Here is a 19,081-nt window from a genome sequence, read left to right on the forward strand (position 1 = left end):
TAGAATGATTTCTGAAAGATCATGTGACTCTGAAGACTGGAGTAATGATGCTGAAAATTCATCTTTGATCACAGGAATAAATTACATTCTAAAATATATTCAAATAAAAAAGTTAATTTAAACTGTAATAATATTACTGTTTTTACTGTATTTTTTCTCAAATAAATGCAGCTTTGGCGAGCATAGGAAAAAAATCGTACCCTACAGTTTTGAACATTAGTGTAGCTCAAGAAACAAAGCAGAACATATAGTTACAACTGAATATATATAGTATATTTGTGACTATTACATGTCTCCAAATGAACGCAAACCATTTCAGATGTCACATTCATATAATTTCACATATATTTGGTCATTACAGATGTCACTCAGTTACACTGGGATGCAGTTTAAGCAAATATTGAGGTATTTGTAACCCATGACTTGTTTGCACATACTAAATGCATTAATTAGAAGTAGATCTAATTGACTAGTTGGTGCAATCGTCCTCAAAAGTGCTAATTTTATCAGCATGGTAACTTGTAAACACAATGGGTTTCTCAGTGTTCATATAAATAAAATGCTGGAGGTCGAATGCATGCTGCTCACCAGTTCTATGAGTTCTTGGTAGCAGACGTGTCCGTGTTCGTCGCTCTGTACCAGCGCCAGCAGCATCTCCAGTTTACTGGGGTCCAGCTGTAACTCATGGTGCTCAGCTAGACTGGTGAAATTTTCCACTGCTATAAAACCAGTCTGCTCTGGGTCCAGCTGAACACCAACAGAAAGAGAGAACGAGCCAGTGTTTAGTTTATATGCATTCACATACAGTACACATTCAAGACTAACATGTGTTTATTACACACACAACACACAAAATAAATGTAACATGCTACATGTGCTGTGCATTTGCTTGTATATTTGTATATATAATGCGTTTAAAATTTAACAATATGATTCAACGTAAACTGGAATGACTCCCAGTGGGTGAGCAGTGAAATCTCTTTGCTGTACATGGATGAATCTGTGATTGATAATACAGAATGTTCTGCAAATGAATAACAGCAAGATGCCTTTATAGTACATCAAGCTGTTTGAGCAAGAAAAATCCCTGGCCCCTTTAACACGGACACATATGCGGTTAGTTTAAGCAACACAATTGTGACTCAAACATAGTCATTCTGCACCATTCATCTGTCTGCCACACACACACACACACACACACACACACACACACTCAAAGATTCTGTAAGCATTTCACATTACTGTGTGTGTGTGTTTGTGTGTAACTATGAGCCTGAAGCACTTCCCTAACCGATCCAAACGGCAAAGACAACCCAGGAGGACACACACATGGCTATTTCTGCTGTCTGTGTTTACTCCGAATTACTTCTGAGTGCTATATTTAAATTTCAGGGGGTATATGAGTAAAAGAGGAAAAGGAAAGGAAGAAAGGGAACAAGGTAGGAAGGAAGGAAGGAAGGAAGGAAGGAAGGTATAGTACATCAAGCTGTTTGAGCAAGAAAAATCCCTGGCCCCTTTAACACGGACACATATGCGGTTAGTTTAAGCAACACAATTGTGACTCAAACATAGTCATTCTGCACCATTCATCTGTCTGCCACACACACACACACACACACACACACACACACACTCAAAGATTCTGTAAGCATTTCACATTACTGTGTGTGTGTGTTTGTGTGTAACTATGAGCCTGAAGCACTTCCCTAACCGATCCAAACGGCAAAGACAACCCAGGAGGACACACACATGGCTATTTCTGCTGTCTGTGTTTACTCCGAATTACTTCTGAGTGCTATATTTAAATTTCAGGGGGTATATGAGTAAAAGAGGAAAAGGAAAGGAAGAAAGGGAACAAGGTAGGAAGGAAGGAAGGAAGGAAGGAAGGAAGGAAGGGAAATTAGAGGAGAGGAAAGGAAATGAAAGGAAGAAAATGACAGAAAGAAGGAAGAAAGGAAAGATGGAATGAATGAATGAATGAATGAAGGAAGGAAGGAAGGAAGGAAGGAAGGAACGAACGAATGAACAGAGCTGGGTAGATGACTTACAAATTGTAGTCCATTACTGATTACACATTACATGATGAAAACTGTAGTTAGTAAAGTAATCTAGGGTACTCTTTTTAGGAAATATATTCTGAGTACTTTTTAGATTACTTTTATATTACTTTTTTTTATCTAACTAGTTTTAAACTTACCATGAAAGATACCATATTACGGCGCCCTAAAGGGACATGGTGGTGGAAAACATTCGGGGTGGGAGGAAATAATTTGTTGCGTTCTCTCGCAAAGGAAGGAAGGAAGGAAGGAAGGAAGGAAGGAAGGAATGGAAATTACAGGAAATGGGAGGAATGAAGAAAAAGAAAGGAAAGGAAAGGAAAGAAAAGGAAAGGGAAATTAGGGGAGAAAAAGAAAATTAGAAAAAGAAAGAATGAATAGACTGCAAGAAAACAAGAAAAAAAGCAAGAAAGAAATAAGCACATAGAAACTACTAAATGATGTGCTAGCCTGTAATGATGTAGAAACAAACAGGAGGAGGAGGAGGAAGAGGAAGGCGAGCGGGTGAATGTGAGGGCTCTGTGTAATGAGCGGAGGATGAAGGATGGAGGGATGAGAGCAGCAGACACATGTGGAGAGAAGGGTGGAACTGAAAGAATCAGTTAGTGAGGCGATTCAGCACAGAGGAGAGCCGCTGCCGTGTCACCATGGTTACAAATTACCAATGTGTCACCCCGAGAAAGACTGACACTGCAAGTGTGTGTGTGTGTGTGAACACCGTCAGCGACTGATCAACCACAAATCACACCACAGATCTACCATGTAAATATACCATGGCGCTATCAGGGAAGGGTGAAGAGAATCTGTGCTGAAGCATCAGTGTAGACTAGTGTGTGGCGGTCTGAATGCAGCTGATGGTCTGTTCATTGATTACATGAGCCTGAACAAAGCCCATTCCCTCCGCCTGTCGTTCGCTGCTAAAGTGTGCTAAAAAGAGCCTTACTGTTGCCATGGTTTCTGAAAATACACACCATATGGCTGAGCCCAGAAACATCTGAGCAATGATATGGTGTTAGTAGTAAAATATGTCAGCTTTCACATCACTAATGATCTTAGGTTTACACTGTAAACCTTACAAAGCAGTACTGGCCCATTACCATGGTACAATGACGTATCAGGCGAAATATTAGAGTACTTTGATAAATATGAAGGTATTTAAATGGCATCCAAAGATGCACACAAACAACTTTGAAAGTTTAGGGTTGTTTTTAAGTGTCTTATGCTCACGAAGGCTGCATTTTTTTTTAAATACAGTAAAATATTGCAAAATATTATAACAATTTAAAAGAACTGTTTTCTATGTGAATATATTTTAAAATGTCATTTATTTCCGTGATGCAAAGCTGAATTTTTCTTCATATTTTTGAGGAAACCGTGATATATTTTATTTTTTTCAGGATTCAGGATGAACAGAAAGTTGAAAAGAACAGCATTAATTTGAAATAGAAATCTTGTGTAACATAAATGTCTTTACTGTCACTTTTGATCAATTTAATGGATTCTTGCTTTATAAGAAATTCTTTATGAATAGAACTGCTGCATTGAAACTCTAGAGGAGACACATTACTGGGGTCTCAGGAGAAACATCTGAAGTGCTGATAGGCAGCACACTATCACTGCAGCTGGTCACTGACGAAGAGTCTTAGTGGACCAACTGCTGCTGTTTTATGCAAATATAATGCTAAATATGGTGCGGCAATCCAACTATCAACTGCCCTCTTTCTCTCCAAACAGCTGGTGCCAAAGCAAATACTGCTTACACACACATACTGTATATATAACAAGATTTTTACATTTTCTGATCAAAATGTGAGTGGTGCCTGAGTAAAAGTTGCCGTCAAGATGCTATAGCTTTGTGGGTGGTTGCCAGATTGGTGCTTAAAATATTGATCTGTGTTTTTCACCTAGTGATTTTATTATTTATTTAGCATGGAAATGAATGTGCAAAAGTGAAAAATAACATGTTAGCAAATAGGTGTGTAGTACAGAAACTATTTTCCATGCAAACGTGCACAGAAATAACTAAAGACATCACAAAGAAACATCATCTGATGATATTCTGAAGCTAAATATTATTATGAGTGAATTATAATGATGATTAATGTTTGTTCAAATTAAGTTTAAACTGATTATGTTCTGTAATTGTTTTCTATTAATAATAAACAACAAATATAAGTCTGATAAACTGCAGTAAAGTCCTATTAAATGTAAAAAAATTAAAAAAAAATGGTGGCTTTTGCATATGCTTTAATTGCTCAGTTAATCAGAAATGAAAAACATTTATATGGTATTTATATATATATATAAATTTTCTGGATATGGTTCAAGTCCCAAGTTCAATGCAAGTCTAAGTTTAATACTTAAAATCGGCGATTTGAACCAGTGCTATTTTAATATCACTGATATATTGTATATTTTGTGTTAATATTTTACATTTTATTTTTATCTTTATATTTTCAGTTTTAATTTATTTGGTGTTATTTGTCATTTTTATTGTTTTTTTTAAGTATATCTATATACTTTTTATTATTTATTTATTTAGTTTATTTAGTCTTTGTTATTTTAGTACTTCAAGTTAAACTAAACAAAAATGAGTATTTGTTTTTTAAAATATATCTATATAGTTTTTATTATTTATTTAGTTTTAGTTATTTTAGTACTTCAAGTTAAACTAAACAAAAATGAGTAATGTTGGCAACTAGATGAAATAAAACAAGTTAAAGTTTTTATTTTGTTTTATTTTATTTAACATTTATTTTATTTCAAGTAATGAAAATATTTTTTAGTTTAACTATAACCCTGATTTGAAGAAAGCTTTAACACTGAGTATAAGCTATAGCAATCCGTACTTCACAAGCTCCACTAACTAAACTCCAGTCAGTGAGAAGAGACGCTGGGTAATTCTGTAATTTAGAGCTGTCTTCCATTAATTCAGTTTATCACACAGAGCGTTGAGTGTGTGTGTGTGTGTGTTTGCATGTGTGAACTGTGTGCGTGTGCATTAGAGCCAGAAATAGTCTGAGCTCAGCACTGCTTCCTACAGCAGAAAATAAAAAAAATCATAATAAACTGAAAGGTTAAGCATCTTGCCTTTACACACACACACAGTAGAAGCAGCACATTCACACTATACGTACACTAACACACACACACCCACGCGACACAAGCAAACTGTCAGGCATCGCTTCTGTCTGACAACACACTTACTGTACAAGCAAAATCAGAAGCACAGCGCATGTGAAAACATATGAAACACACCCACACCACACCATACCAACACAAACACACACACTCCACTCTCAGATGTCAGACTCTCAGATGTGTGTGTGTGTGTTTGTGTCCCTCATCTCCTGAGGCAAAGATCAATTCTGCCCCTCCGACTGAATGATTGCATTTCCTATCCATCAATCAACCTAATCTCTCAGCATCAGCATAGATTAGACAACAAAATCAAACACGCACACACGGATATTTCCTAATATGACTTCCAGCATCCTTAAATCACTGCTTTAAAAATACACCATGCATTTACAATTCACATGCTCTCGGAGGTTTATGAGAAAATGCATTTATTATATGAGTGATCATTTTCAAAAAAACAGCTATGGATATATAAATTGTCCAGGATTTCTAAGGTTGCCGGGGTGTTACTATGTGGTTGCTATGGTGTTTAGAATGTTTTTAGACATGGTCAACTTTGAGTTGTTACATTTTCGGCAAACTAATGAATTATGTTACTCAGAAGAAAAAGATATATTCTGATTCTGATCACTTATTTTGCAGCGATATCGTCGACTTGATTGCACAGATACTATTTAAACTGAACTGAGCTGGATGATGACATCACTGAATTCAATGATGAACTGCCTTTAACTGAAAATTGAGTGTTTACTATTGTCCTTTTGCATTATTGACACACTTACATTTAGTCATTTAGCACTTTTATCCAAAGCAAATAAAAAATAGATTTATATATTATGTGTGTGTATGTATTCTTCTTCTTATTATTTTTCATTATTAATATTTTTTTTAAGTTTGGAAGTAATCAGTGGAAAACACTGAATTGCAGATGAATAACCAATACAAACCATTTATAAACCGAGACTAGAAAGCGTGACCTTTTTTCAAGCACATTTAAATCAGAATTTTGCTTCAAGAATGAAACTAATTAGCATATACTCATGCATATGTATTCAAACCAAAGCTGTTGTTTGAATCCTGATGAATGTTTGAACTCTTGTGATGTGGGCTGCCAGTACTTGGAACGAGTTTTTGGTTTTTTGGTTTTGCCAAGGTAACTCAGCAAGAAGTACCAGAGCATCTCAATGTTAACACCTCCTTGTAAAGTAGCTGTTCAAACAGCAAAACTCTTACTTAAGAGTTCTCACTGACCTCCTTCTATTTCTACTTCTGTACTACGTAGAGAGTAATGCATTCTGCAAACTGGCAGGTCAGACTGAGGGTATAAATAAATCACGTTTTTGCAGTGTTTGCACACAAACCAGCTGTAAAAGAAAAAACAAACAAACAATGTGCTATAAACATAATGTGTCATTTGATGACTAAACATATTTTGGTATTTCTTTGTGTCTGTTGCTTACATACATCTCTTGAAGTGCTCAGCTCTTTTCTGATCAATGGTGAGTGTTTTTGGGTCTCCTCTTTGAGTCTCAGTTACCAAGGTTTCCTTCTTTTCACTGAAGGATTTTTTCCTGTTTTTATCATCCAGTGGTTCGATTGGAGGCTTATGAGTGAAGCAACTCAGAAAAAATTCAAATGAAGCTGAACTGAAATTAAATTAGCTGAATTTAACAATTTATATGGTCAAAACTAATAAAGCAGCTGAACTGATCTAAGTGGAAATTAAATGAGCGGAACGTAACAATCTTTACTGTCAACAGCGATAATGATGTTTAATGGAACTGATCTAAATAGAATCGAGTTGATCTTAACTGAACAATCTGTTAAAGCGTCAACCTGACTTAAGTGAACTGAATTGAATTAACCTGATCTGAAATTAAATTGAAGTCATAAACACCCAAAAAGCTGCATCGCTACTTTTCTGCATTTTACATCTTCCAGCTGCTGTTAAAATAGAAAAATACATGATAATGAAATATAAACACTACTGTTCGAATGTTTGGGGTCAATAAGATTTTTTTTTACCTTTTATCAAAAGTAACAGTAAATATGTTTAGAATGTTACAAAAGACTTCCATTTCAAACAAATGCTGTTCTTTTGAACTTTCTAGTCACCAAAGTATCCTGAAAAACTGTATTTTCACAAAAATATGAAGCAGCACAACTGTCTTCAACACTGATAATAATCAGAAATGTTTCTTGAGCAGCAAATCAGCATATTAGAATGATTTCTGAAGGATCATGTGACACTGAAGACTGGAGTAATGATGCTGAAAATTCAGCTTTAATCACAGCAATAAATTACATTTTAAAACATATTCACATAGAAAACAGTTCTTTCAAATTAAAATAATATTACTGCATATTTAATAAAATAAATGCTTCCTTTAAAAAAAAAAATGTAAAAAATCTTACCAACTCCAAATATGTGAACAGTAATGTGTTTAATTATGATTTAGGGTAATAAAATAGCATGCATGTTAAGTGTATACATCCACATATTTCAATACATTAGCATACACAACCAAGCATGTGTTGTGCACCAGTGCTGATGTCTAGTGTACTACTACTACACTAACAGCCACTGACTGAACATGAGGACCTCTCAAACACACACACACACACACACTCCAGTACTCATTCATTCCGAATGTCCATCTCGCTCCGCAACGGCCTAGAAACACACACACACACACACACACACACACATGCACGTCGATGCACAGGAGGATGCAGTAACCATAGCAACCTGCTGCTGCTTACCTGCTCTTGTATGAGCTGAAACAGACAGCTTCTATCCATATACTGGGCCCTGGTGCGCACACAGCCACAAAAAGAAGGACATAGGGGGAAATGGCACGCAGAGACACGTACACACACACACGCCAGCGGTCCGTCGGTCCGTCTGCGCGGCACGCCTCCCCAACGGGGAGAGAGACCCCTCGCACGCACGTCAGAAAGGGCCAGTGGAGTATCCGCAGGACGTCCTCCGGTGAGGGAAGACAGCGGAGCCGTCAGTCCAGGGTTCGGTTGATTCCAGCTGGGTTCAAATCCAAAGTCTCACTCGCCGTCCAGAACCCACAGACCCTTGTGGCACTTTCGCACCCGCTTCTGTCCACCTCAAAATCGCCCTTAGCTTGCAGCCGGTCCAGTTTTCTCTCACTGTCCTCCCTCAACCCGTCTGTCCCGCTCCGCTCGCCCGTCTTGTTGTGCTCGTGTCGCCTTTACCTCTGTAAATCTCTCCCTCTCGCCCTCTCTCTCTCCTCTGTCCTCCACAAAGACCATACTACCTGAATACCAATGAAGGAGGGGAAGGAGGCGGCGGACTGCAGCCAATCAGAGGCGATGGGGGCGTGTCCAAAGAGCTGCAGCTCTCCATCTACCCTGCAGGAGTCTTAAAGAGAGACTAAACACACAAACACACACTCACTGCAGAGCACACACACACACACATACACACACGGCACGCAGGCGCACTTGGATTTCCTAAATCAGACATTAATCACACGCAATGTTTCAAAGTTGTAAATGAAACAAAGATTATTGGAGTCATGTTTAATTAAATGTTTTACTTGCCATTTTTTCCAATTGTTTGTGAAATTCTAGCAATTTCTGTGTGAAAACTGCTTCCAATTTTTTTCAGTATATTGCTAATATAGATTTTAAAATATATTTCTATTTATAATGACCTAATTATCTTATTATAATATAATTATATTTTTATAATTATAGTATTTATCATACATTTTGTTTTGCCTTTGCTTTATATATTTGCAATATAACTATTTATATTGTTCAAAATATTTTCAAAAATTAAAATATTTTGCTTTTATCTGTAACCTTTTAAGGTTTAAATAAAAAATATTTTCCATTTAAAAAATATATTTACTTAAGCAGCACTGTTTACCACATATATTTAGTATATAGTTAAAATATATTCAGAAAAAAATACTGTTTATATACTTAAAAAAATGAGTATTATTTTGTATTTTTTTTTGCCATATGTGTTTCTGTAGCACAAACGGAGTGGGGACGTTTATTGATTAGAGTTTGTTCAAATCTCTAACCCTAATTATGAGCAATGCTGTGACGCAAGCCTTCACAAACACCACTAACAATCGTGACAGATTTGAACCTGGAGCTAAACAGATTGTGCAGATTTTCTTAAGACACAAATGTGTATGATAGCACGCTCTAATTGGTGGAGATTTTACAGTTCACATGGACGTAAAACACAATCAAGTGGGTTCACCATTTCTTATTCTCTTCTCAAGAGCAACATAAACCAGAATTTCCATTATACTCCGGCCACGATCATTTCTATGAATGCATCTGCTGTGCTGTCCACGTGCATGATGCAGTGATTTACAGTAACACCTGAGTGTTTAATCCACAGCGTCTCCATCAGGACTCGGGAGGATCAATGACGCTGACTGACACTTAATCAACTAAAGTTTGAGTCCTCAAATAGATATTTGTAACTCATGATATTCATTCTTACTGATACTTGTGTGTATCAATCTATCACTGGCCTCGTGCTTATGAACTCCATGACCTTTCTCCTCTGGTTAGCATAATATAAGACAGCACTGACATTGATCAATGAGCAGAAAACCCCACGAAATCTGTTTTTCCCAGTAAGCATCAATCAATATCATTATTATGTTATGACTATGAGGTGTGCAATTAGGTGTGGAATCTCAGTACATCAGCAAAATAGGCATTTATAATGTATTTATGTGCATATTTATTAAGTGTTGTTTTGAAAGTAAACTAATTAAAGAGAAAAAACATGTTTATTTTTTTAAATGTCCCTTACAAAGACAACAGACTCATTTACACACAGTAGAACAGAGCAGTGCTGCTCTCTACTGGTGAAACATATGTGCAGCATTCTCTATACACATGTAGACACAAAGACATTTATTCCACACCTGCATGCACACATTTCTCTCATTTGACCTTTTAAAGACATACAAATATTATGTTGATCAAATCAAACTGTTTCTTCTAATATTAGGCCTAAAGGAACAGTGCACCCAAAAAATTAGGCTTAAAGGAACAGTGCACCCAAAAATGAAAATTTGCAGAAAATGTAGGCTACTCACTCTCAGACCATGCGAGACGTAAATTAGTTTATTTACACAAACACACAGCTTTAGGCTTCACAAGACATTAATTGATGGACAGAAACGGATTACTTGTGGATTATTGTGATGTTTTTATCAGCTGTTTGGACTCTCATTCTGACGGCACCCATTCACTGCAGAGCATCCATTAGTGAGCAAGTGATGCAATGCTACATTTCTCCAAAGAGTAATTTATTTTGTTAGCACATTTTCCTTTTGGGTGAACTTGAAGGAGGGGAAGGAGGCGGCGGACTGCAGCCAATCAGAGGCGATGGGGGCGTGTCCAAAGAGCTGCAGCTCTCCATCTACCCTGCAGGAGTCTTAAAGAGAGACTAAACACACAAACACACACTCACTGCAGAGCACACACACACACACATACACACACGGCACGCAGGCGCACTTGGATTTCCTAAATCAGACATTAATCACACGCAGCGGATACTACGGACCCTAAAACACATTCTCAGGGTGTTTTAATCACTGGTTGTGCTTGGAATATGCCAATGATCATGTATATACTGGAACTTATTAATTAATGAAGTCATTTGGCTTGGTTATTGTCTCTGAGGACTGTTTAATTGTAATTGTGAAGACGAATCTCTGAAGTACAAAATTATTATTCACGATATGAATAAATAAATGTAATATATTTGAGGTTAATGGAAGCAATATTTATCATAAAAGTGGGATTTTTTTTTAAATAACTAGGATGGCATATGGGGTGGTAAGGAGGTACTGACCCCTTGTGCAAATATGCTGCTCTTCTTTTTAGATATCTGGGTCGTAATTTTAGCACAGTTATCTTTGGATTGACTCAACCTGGACTAGGAAGCAGCTAGACTGGTAAAATAAATAATTATTTTTCATTTTACATTAAGACTATGTCTGTATGCATACTGTAAAAAATAAAAGCAAAACTAAAAATCTCAACAGATTTTCACCCGAGGCTAAACAGGCTGTGCAGATTTTCTCACACACATGACTGTACGACAATATGCTCTAATTGTTGTTGATTTTAAAGCTCACATTGATTTCGATTTGAGATATCATTCATTCCCATGCAACAACAAAAAAAGATATATAGGCCTATATATCAGGACTCGGGAGGATCAATGACGCTGACTGACACTTAATCAACTAAAGTTTGAGTCCTCAAATAGATATTTGTAACTCATGATATTCATTCTTACTGATACTTGTGTGTATCAATCTATCACTGGCCTCGTGCTTATGAACTCCATGACCTTTCTCCTCTGGTTAGCATAATATAAGACAGCACTGACATTGATCAATGAGCAGAAAACCCCACGAAATCTGTTTTTCCCAGTAAGCATCAATCAATATCATTATTATGTTATGACTATGAGGTGTGCAATTAGGTGTGGAATGTCAGTACATCAGCAAAATAGGCATTTATAATGTATTTATGTGCATATTTATTAAGTGTTGTTTTGAAAGTAAACTAATTAAAGAGAAAAAACATGTTTATTTTTTTAAATGTCCCTTACAAAGACAACAGACTCATTTACACACAGTAGAACAGAGCAGTGCTGCTCTCTACTGGTGAAACATATGTGCAGCATTCTCTATACACATGTAGACACAAAGACATTTATTCCACACCTGCATGCACACATTTCTCTCATTTGACCTTTTAAAGACATACAAATATTATGTTGATCAAATCAAACTGTTTCTTCTAATATTAGGCCTAAAGGAACAGTGCACCCAAAAAATTAGGCTTAAAGGAACAGTGCACCCAAAAATGAAAATTTGCAGAAAATGTAGGCTACTCACTCTCAGACCATGCGAGACGTAAATTAGTTTATTTACACAAACACACAGCTTTAGGCTTCACAAGACATTAATTGATGGACAGAAACGGATTACTTGTGGATTATTGTGATGTTTTTATCAGCTGTTTGGACTCTCATTCTGACGGCACCCATTCACTGCAGAGCATCCATTAGTGAGCAAGTGATGCAATGCTACATTTCTCCAAAGAGTAATTTATTTTGTTAGCACATTTTCCTTTTGGGTGAACTATTCCTTCAAAAATCGTGTAATGATATGCTTTTGTACATTATGTACAATTTGAATAGCATATAATGCAAATGACAAAGCACAAAACCATATGTATTCATAGCAAACATTTTTATAAGTAAAGTTTTGATACTATATGCATAACGTATTTAACAGGCAGCACACGTAAGAGGGATTCAGCCACCTTATAGTCTGACATCATGCATAGCTGCAATATAAGTACTGTAGACAGAAAAAAAAGTTCCTGCATATTAAATAGCAACATACAATAATTCTGACTTTTTGTGGTGGGAACTATAGTATTTAGTGCTCAGTACACTGGATTAATACATGAGTAATTAGTAGGCCTACTAATGTAAAACGTGCATGTAATTATTTCCTTGAGCAACATTGTTATTTTTAGTCCTGTACTGACAAAATACATAATATGTGCAATATAGATGCTACTCACACTGTCCAGGACAATCAGTCTGTTGTTTTGTTTTTCACATCTCAGCGGAAGCCTTAACAAAACAAAAAAAAAATCAGTTAATTTTAGTTAAAGATACAAAAAACTAAATATCACGTACACATGTAACTTTCTTGATCTCTACATTTGTGAAATTAATGCATGGAAATAATGCACTGCATTGTGTGACCACAAACTAATTTCTATAGTGTTTAGAAATATTTCAGAACACCACACTCTCAGCAAAAAGGTACAAAAGCTGTCACTGAGGCAGTATACCTTTTTTACTTATTTACCTCTAAATGTGCATTTTAGTACCTTAAAGTTGCATGCTAATAGCTAAAGTGTACATATTACATAGATGGTACATATTAGTACATTTTAAAAGAGTACTGCCCCAGTGACAGCTTTTGTACCTTTTTTAATTAGAGTGCATGATGCCTGATTGGAATTGCAATATAGCTATGTATCTTATTAACATGGACTGAAAGAGGGAAGGTGCTGTTTTCAGCACTAGACACCTGCAGACACCTTACACTACGTCACAAAGAGATAGATGTACGTGTCTGTATCACATAAATGCGTGCACACACACACACACACACACACACACACGTGAAGCTGTCATCAGAGAGAGTGTGAGATGTGTTTTGTGCTCCATACCTACTATATGCTGACATTCTGTTCAAATCTGCCACAAAAGGCTCCGTAATAACAATCTTCAAGAGCCCACAACTGTCTAGCGGAAATTATTAATGCATGTTATTACATTAACAAGAATTAAGTATTATTCCTGAGAGAAAACTGCTAGCGCGCAGGAGTTAAAATGTCAAAAAAAAAAGGTTAATAATCTGCTTTATCAACTTGAGTTTAATTACAAATATCCAGTAGGCTAATTAAAAAGTTCTGTAAAGGGGGCTTGCAGTAGATGTTAACAGAAAACCCTTAAAGTGAAGAGATTCAAAATGGCGTTCTGACTGAAACACCATCAAGCCTGAAAATGTGAATAACAGAACAAGCGGGAGCGATAGAAATAAACCTGTGCGATAGCAGCCTGAACTAAATTGATGACTTTATAAGTGAACAGTGCAAAAATGAGGGAAATAACCCGACGGGATACGCGTTTCACTGCCAACCGAGAGATAACAAAAGAATGCGCCAGCGTTTAAAGCATCAGCCCAGTTTGACCAGTCTTAATATGTCAATCGGATCCATAACGCACAAACCACCGGGAATGCATACGCGAATCGATATGATGAACCTGACCACGGTACCGGTGGGTTCTGGTCGGTAAAGCTGGGCTTTGGGTCGTTGGCAACTTTCCTAACAGCCGAGCTCTTCTCTCAGATCACTCAGCATAGGAGCTCCTGGTTTATATACTGTAACGTTTTACTCGTTTAGATCTATAGCTCATGCATTGCACCAACACCTCTTGAAATGTGTGAATATGAGCCGCGATATGAGAGCCACTTTATTTGGGGCACATTTCATTTATAGAAGGTTTAACAATAAATAATCGGAGAAACGTCACGCGGACTCGGTGGCCGGACTGTGTTAGTTCGTCAACTACTTCAGCTTATTAAAAACGAAAACGACGTTTTATATTAATCAAACCCGTCCTGTCCTCGAGTGTGTTGATGGGGCTTTCATAAACAGTCGGTGTTTTCCAGCTCGATTTCGTTGTTTTGGGCTAATTTTGCGCGAATTCTGCAAAATACATCACGGCGCTCGTCGATTTGGGCTGATTTTCGGAGGAAAAAAGTTCATGGCGCAATGAATTCGGGATAAAACGACACACGCACACAAAGCCCAAAGCCTCCCCTCTCGGACCGTGGCGTTGGGAGGATCGCTACCGAACGAGCCTGGCTAAATTCGGCCTCAGTTCGAGGAGGAAGAAACACAAACCAGCCCGCGCAGATTTCATGGAAGCCCGCTTGATCAGCTGCTGGCAGTTGGTGTTCTCAATCACGTCCGCGTGGAGGCTTCATATAGAGTACAGGCGCACTTCGGCGAATAATATACACACTTTCGGCGGCGCACAAGTGTGGGTCATTTAAATAAATATTTTAAGTGGGACCTGAACAAAGACGAAGGTGAGACACGGTGGTAATTTATTCTGCTATTACTCATTTTCAAGCTGTTAACTTTTTTTTTTGTTTTCAAGCAACTCTAGCACTTTTTTCGTGAGGGAGTTTTTGACAGTTGGGTTCTGTATTTGTTTGAAATCCTCCAGGACCGACCATGGCTGAGACTGCAGCTGCTCCCGCATCCAAACCCAAGAAGACGAAAAGCTCCAAGAAAGCGACGTCGCATCCCAAATACTCCGAGATGATCAAAGCGGCCATCGTAGCCGACCGGAGCCGCGGCGGCGCGTCGCGTCAGTCCATCCAGAAGTACGTGAAGAACCACTACAAGGTGGGAGACAACGCCGACTCCCAGATCAAACTCGCCCTGAAGCGCCTGGTGGCCAGCGGGCTTCTGCGACACACCAAGGGCATCGGAGCCTCGGGCTCCTTCAAACTGGCCAAAGCCGAGGACGCCAGGAAGCCAGAGAAACCCAAACCAGCACCCGTGAGAGTCAAGAAGCCAGCCAAAGCCGCTGCCAAGCCCAAGAAAGCCCCCAAGCCCAAGAAAGTGGCGAAATCCCCTAAGAAAACTAAGAAGGCCGTCGTAAAGAAAGTGAAGAAGGCAGCGGGGAAGAAGAAATCGCCTGTCAAAGCCAAGAAAGTTATGAAGAAGGCAAAGGTGGCCAAACCTGCCAAGGCGAGCAAAGCCAAGAAGGTGAAAACGGCGAAACCCAAACCCAAACCCAAGACAGCGGCCAGGAGAACGGGCAAAAAGAAGTAACGTTAAATTCAAATCGTTAGGACTGACTCATTCGAAACTCAGTGTAAATACACTTTTTGAAGCAAATGTTTTTGGTATATTGTTATTTTTGTAAGGTTTTTTGTCTTTGTGCGCGGACTTCAACCCCACATTTTTACAAGCGTGTTTCTCCAGAAACTTTTTTTGTGCGCATTTGTGATTCTATAAAGATCCCAGACATCGAAACGGCTAAACTGTTATTTATTTTTAAGATTTCTTTCTGGACTTTTTTTTTTTTTCTTTATAAGCTGAACTTTTCTTCACACTATTATTATTATTCAGACATAATAATTAATTTGCCAATTAGATATGACGCTAGAAGATATATTCCTACTGTAACGTTAGGTCATTCTAGGAATGTGAAGAACAATAATAAAACGTCATTGTATGAAGAACGGTGCCCTAAATGATGACGATGTACAGAATCAACTTGTGACGTGGACTGTTGTAGTCTAGTTCCATTGCTGTCCATATAATACTGTCATTGCGCGTTATTCGCATTACTGTGCATCAATAAACTTTTCTCATTGCAAGCAGAACTTTGTCTAGTGTTTTACTGCAGCACCATGGAGAGCACAGATAGTAACGTGAGTTTAAACGGGTACCATGGCAGTGGTCTTCAGAGAGCGCACTTTCCAGCAGAGGAGAGCAAAAGTTGAAGCGCATCTTTGGTTTTGACTTTTGAGGGGCGTTTTGACTCTCTGCTGCTCCGCGGTGTTTGATCAGAGAACTGCAGCTGTCAGTGTCATGCTGGGGTAAATGCAAATGCTTCGCTGAGATGAATATAATAAATATAATTCATAATTGAATATAATGATGAAAAATATAATCGAAAAAACTATTTCAAACAGAAAAAAACTATTTTTTTAAGACTTCAAATTAATTTTAGTTTAAATATGAAGTCTTTACAACTTGGCTTCATTAAATATGGATAATATACAAAGTGGTTGGAAATCTGCTCCGCGGTGTTTGATCTGAGAACTGCAGCTGTCAGTGTCATGCTGGGGTAAATGCAAATACTTCGCTGAGATGAATATAATAAATATAATTCATAATTGAATATAATAATGAAAAATATAATCGAAAAAACTATTTCAAACAGAAAAAAACTATTTTTTTAAGACTTCAAATTAATTTTAGTTTAAATATGAAGTCTTTACAACTTGGCTTCATTAAATATGGATAATATACAAAGTGGTTGGAAATGATCTTTCTTAATGATATAGGTACTTAAACTAAAATAAAGTTAATTGTAGGCTACCAAAAGACAAAACACTGAAAAAAGGCCAAATTGAGGGCCATAAAAAAATAAAATGGTAAGCTATAACCCTGATATAAAAATTTTCATAAAACATTAACTTATAACAGTGAACTCCAAAAAGCAAAAAATAAACATATAATAAATAGTGACCTATTTTAGCATCTAAAATATACACTTTCCTTATGCACAGACAACGGTTTTAAAGTCTGAGATTTCATTAAAAACCTGAGATTTTTTTCCAGCTGACCCTCAAACATTTTATTATAATGAAATATTTCAGACTTCTGTCTCCAATCAAATGCAAATAAATGACTCTACAAAGTCAGATTTGTAGCTCAAGACGCTCTTTAAAACATAAAATTATGCTGGAGAACATGATTATGGCACTCAAATAAAATTCCCTAAATTTCTAAACATGTTCATAATTCAGCTGGTTATGCTGATCATTGTAAATATGTATTAAATGAAAAATAATGCAAGCATTTTCACTAGCAGTCTGACTTTCGGACCCCACTGTACAGTACACATATTTTATCCTTTATGTTGAAAACAAGTAAACTATCCAAAACTCACCTCAAGCATCTCTGATCTGCTCTATGTATATTGCATAATGCTCCTGAAACGTGATGCTGTATCCAGTCTGAACAGTAATGAGATACGGGCTCACTGATACAAGAGGGCCTGCTGCAAACCTCCAGGACCTGTCTGACACATTCATGCATTAAAACTCTATTTATGTTACAGAAGTATATGAATTGGCTAAATAATGGGATAACCTAACAGAATAACACAATGTGTATTGTACAGATAATCAGCCAATCAGCTGCTTGGGCTGAATCATGTGATCAAGTGAATCGCACTACATTTTCAGCATGCTGATGTCATAGAGCACAGTAAACAAAATCACCAGAGAAAAAAAAGCTAGTTTATTACAAAATATTTTTATTAGAACATACTGGCTTCAATCCAAGCATCTCATTTGATGTTGAAGCTGGAAGACCACGGCTGAGGAGACGCAAGCCTGGGGGATTTTTAGGGTAAGTTAATACTGGGCATTAATACTGAACAAAATATTGGAATTATGAAAATTAAACCAATAAATCAGGACCGCCACAGTCGCTTCTTTCTTTTTGAAGGAATATCTTCACATGCAAATTCACGTGAATGAGCAAGAAAGACCCTCAGCCCTGAAACTGGCTTTTGGGTTGCTGGGAGAATGTTTTGAGGCTGAAATAAAAGGTAACATGGCAACAATGTTTTCAAGATAAATCCAGTTTGGACAATATTATAAATACAGTCAGCCAGGCCATCCTTTACTGTCCATCCTGACCATTTCAGTCCATTATAATGGTTGAAGCAACTGTATTCACACTGGTTATCTGTTTTTTGTAACTACAGGATGAATAGCATCAGAGCAATTAATCTAACTAAAATATCATTTAGAATACACTTTTAAACACCATCCATCCCTACTGCAATTTTAAACATAATCAGAAATCATTCATCCCTACAATCAATATAGGCGAACAGAAAAGCAAGATTTTGCAAGTTTTCGGTCCAGTTGAACTATTCTCAAAATCATCAATGGGTTTTGCCTCGGCCGTCTTAAAAAAGTAACACGTACATTTGTCAGTCATGGTCCATACATATAAATGTCCATCTGAGGAATATGAAATGGAAATGAATGGGGACTGATGCTTATTTTGCTTTAATTCGGCCAATTTAGAAGATGCACCTAAATGGGTTAAATACATTCTGAAAATCTGTGAATTCAGAGCCCAAATTATGATTTTCTGCTGACATCTGTAGCATTTAACTAAAATGTAAAGGACCAGTTCACGCAAATGAAAAATCTGCTGAAAATTTACTTATCCTCAGGCCATCCAAGAAACAGATACATTTCTTTATCAGAACAGATTCGGAGAAATGTAGCATTGCATCACTGTCTCACCAATGAATCCTCTGCAGTGAATGGGTGCCGTCAGAATGAGAGTCCAAACAGCTGATAAAAGCATCACAATAATCCACAAATAAGTATATTTGTAATAAACAAATCCATCATTAATATATACATACATTATATATACAGTGGGTACGGAAAGTATTCAGACCCCCTTAAATTTTTCACTCTTTG

At 37.2% G+C, this 19,081-nt stretch overlaps 2 protein-coding genes across 2 annotated transcripts in view; one reads left to right on the forward strand and one right to left on the reverse strand.

Moving 5' to 3' along the window:
- Positions 1 to 8,483, reverse strand: part of rhbdl1 (rhomboid, veinlet-like 1 (Drosophila)) — a 20,035-nt gene extending 11,552 nt beyond the window's left edge. Inside the window, exons 1-4 of the mRNA XM_016458690.1 lie at positions 8,362 to 8,483; positions 6,450 to 6,562; positions 2,932 to 3,014; positions 589 to 747 (exon numbers count right to left, since the gene is read on the reverse strand). Of these exons, the coding sequence (XP_016314176.1) occupies positions 589 to 747; positions 2,932 to 3,014; positions 6,450 to 6,562; positions 8,362 to 8,483 (477 nt within the window). The remainder of the gene's footprint in view (positions 1 to 588; positions 748 to 2,931; positions 3,015 to 6,449; positions 6,563 to 8,361) is intronic.
- Positions 8,484 to 14,814: 6,331 nt separating this feature from the next.
- On the forward strand, positions 14,815 to 15,986 carry LOC107667231 (histone H1.0-like). The gene is made up of 2 exons (XM_016458856.1): positions 14,815 to 14,914; positions 15,055 to 15,986. The coding sequence occupies exon 2, from the start codon at positions 15,063 to 15,065 to the stop codon at positions 15,666 to 15,668; it is 606 nt and encodes a 201-aa protein (XP_016314342.1). The 5' UTR covers positions 14,815 to 14,914; positions 15,055 to 15,062; the 3' UTR covers positions 15,669 to 15,986.
- The last annotated feature ends 3,095 nt before the right edge of the window (positions 15,987 to 19,081 follow it).

Source organism: Sinocyclocheilus anshuiensis, unplaced genomic scaffold (genome assembly GCF_001515605.1).
Source record: "Sinocyclocheilus anshuiensis isolate Anshui unplaced genomic scaffold, SAMN03320099.WGS_v1.1 scaffold415, whole genome shotgun sequence".
NCBI lineage: Eukaryota > Metazoa > Chordata > Actinopteri > Cypriniformes > Cyprinidae > Sinocyclocheilus > Sinocyclocheilus anshuiensis.

Excerpts from the sequence above, each read along its gene's own strand:
- LOC107667231 (XM_016458856.1), top strand. The coding sequence starts at position 15,063 with ATGGCTGAGACTGCAGCTGCTCCCGCATCCAAACCCAAGAAGACGAAA.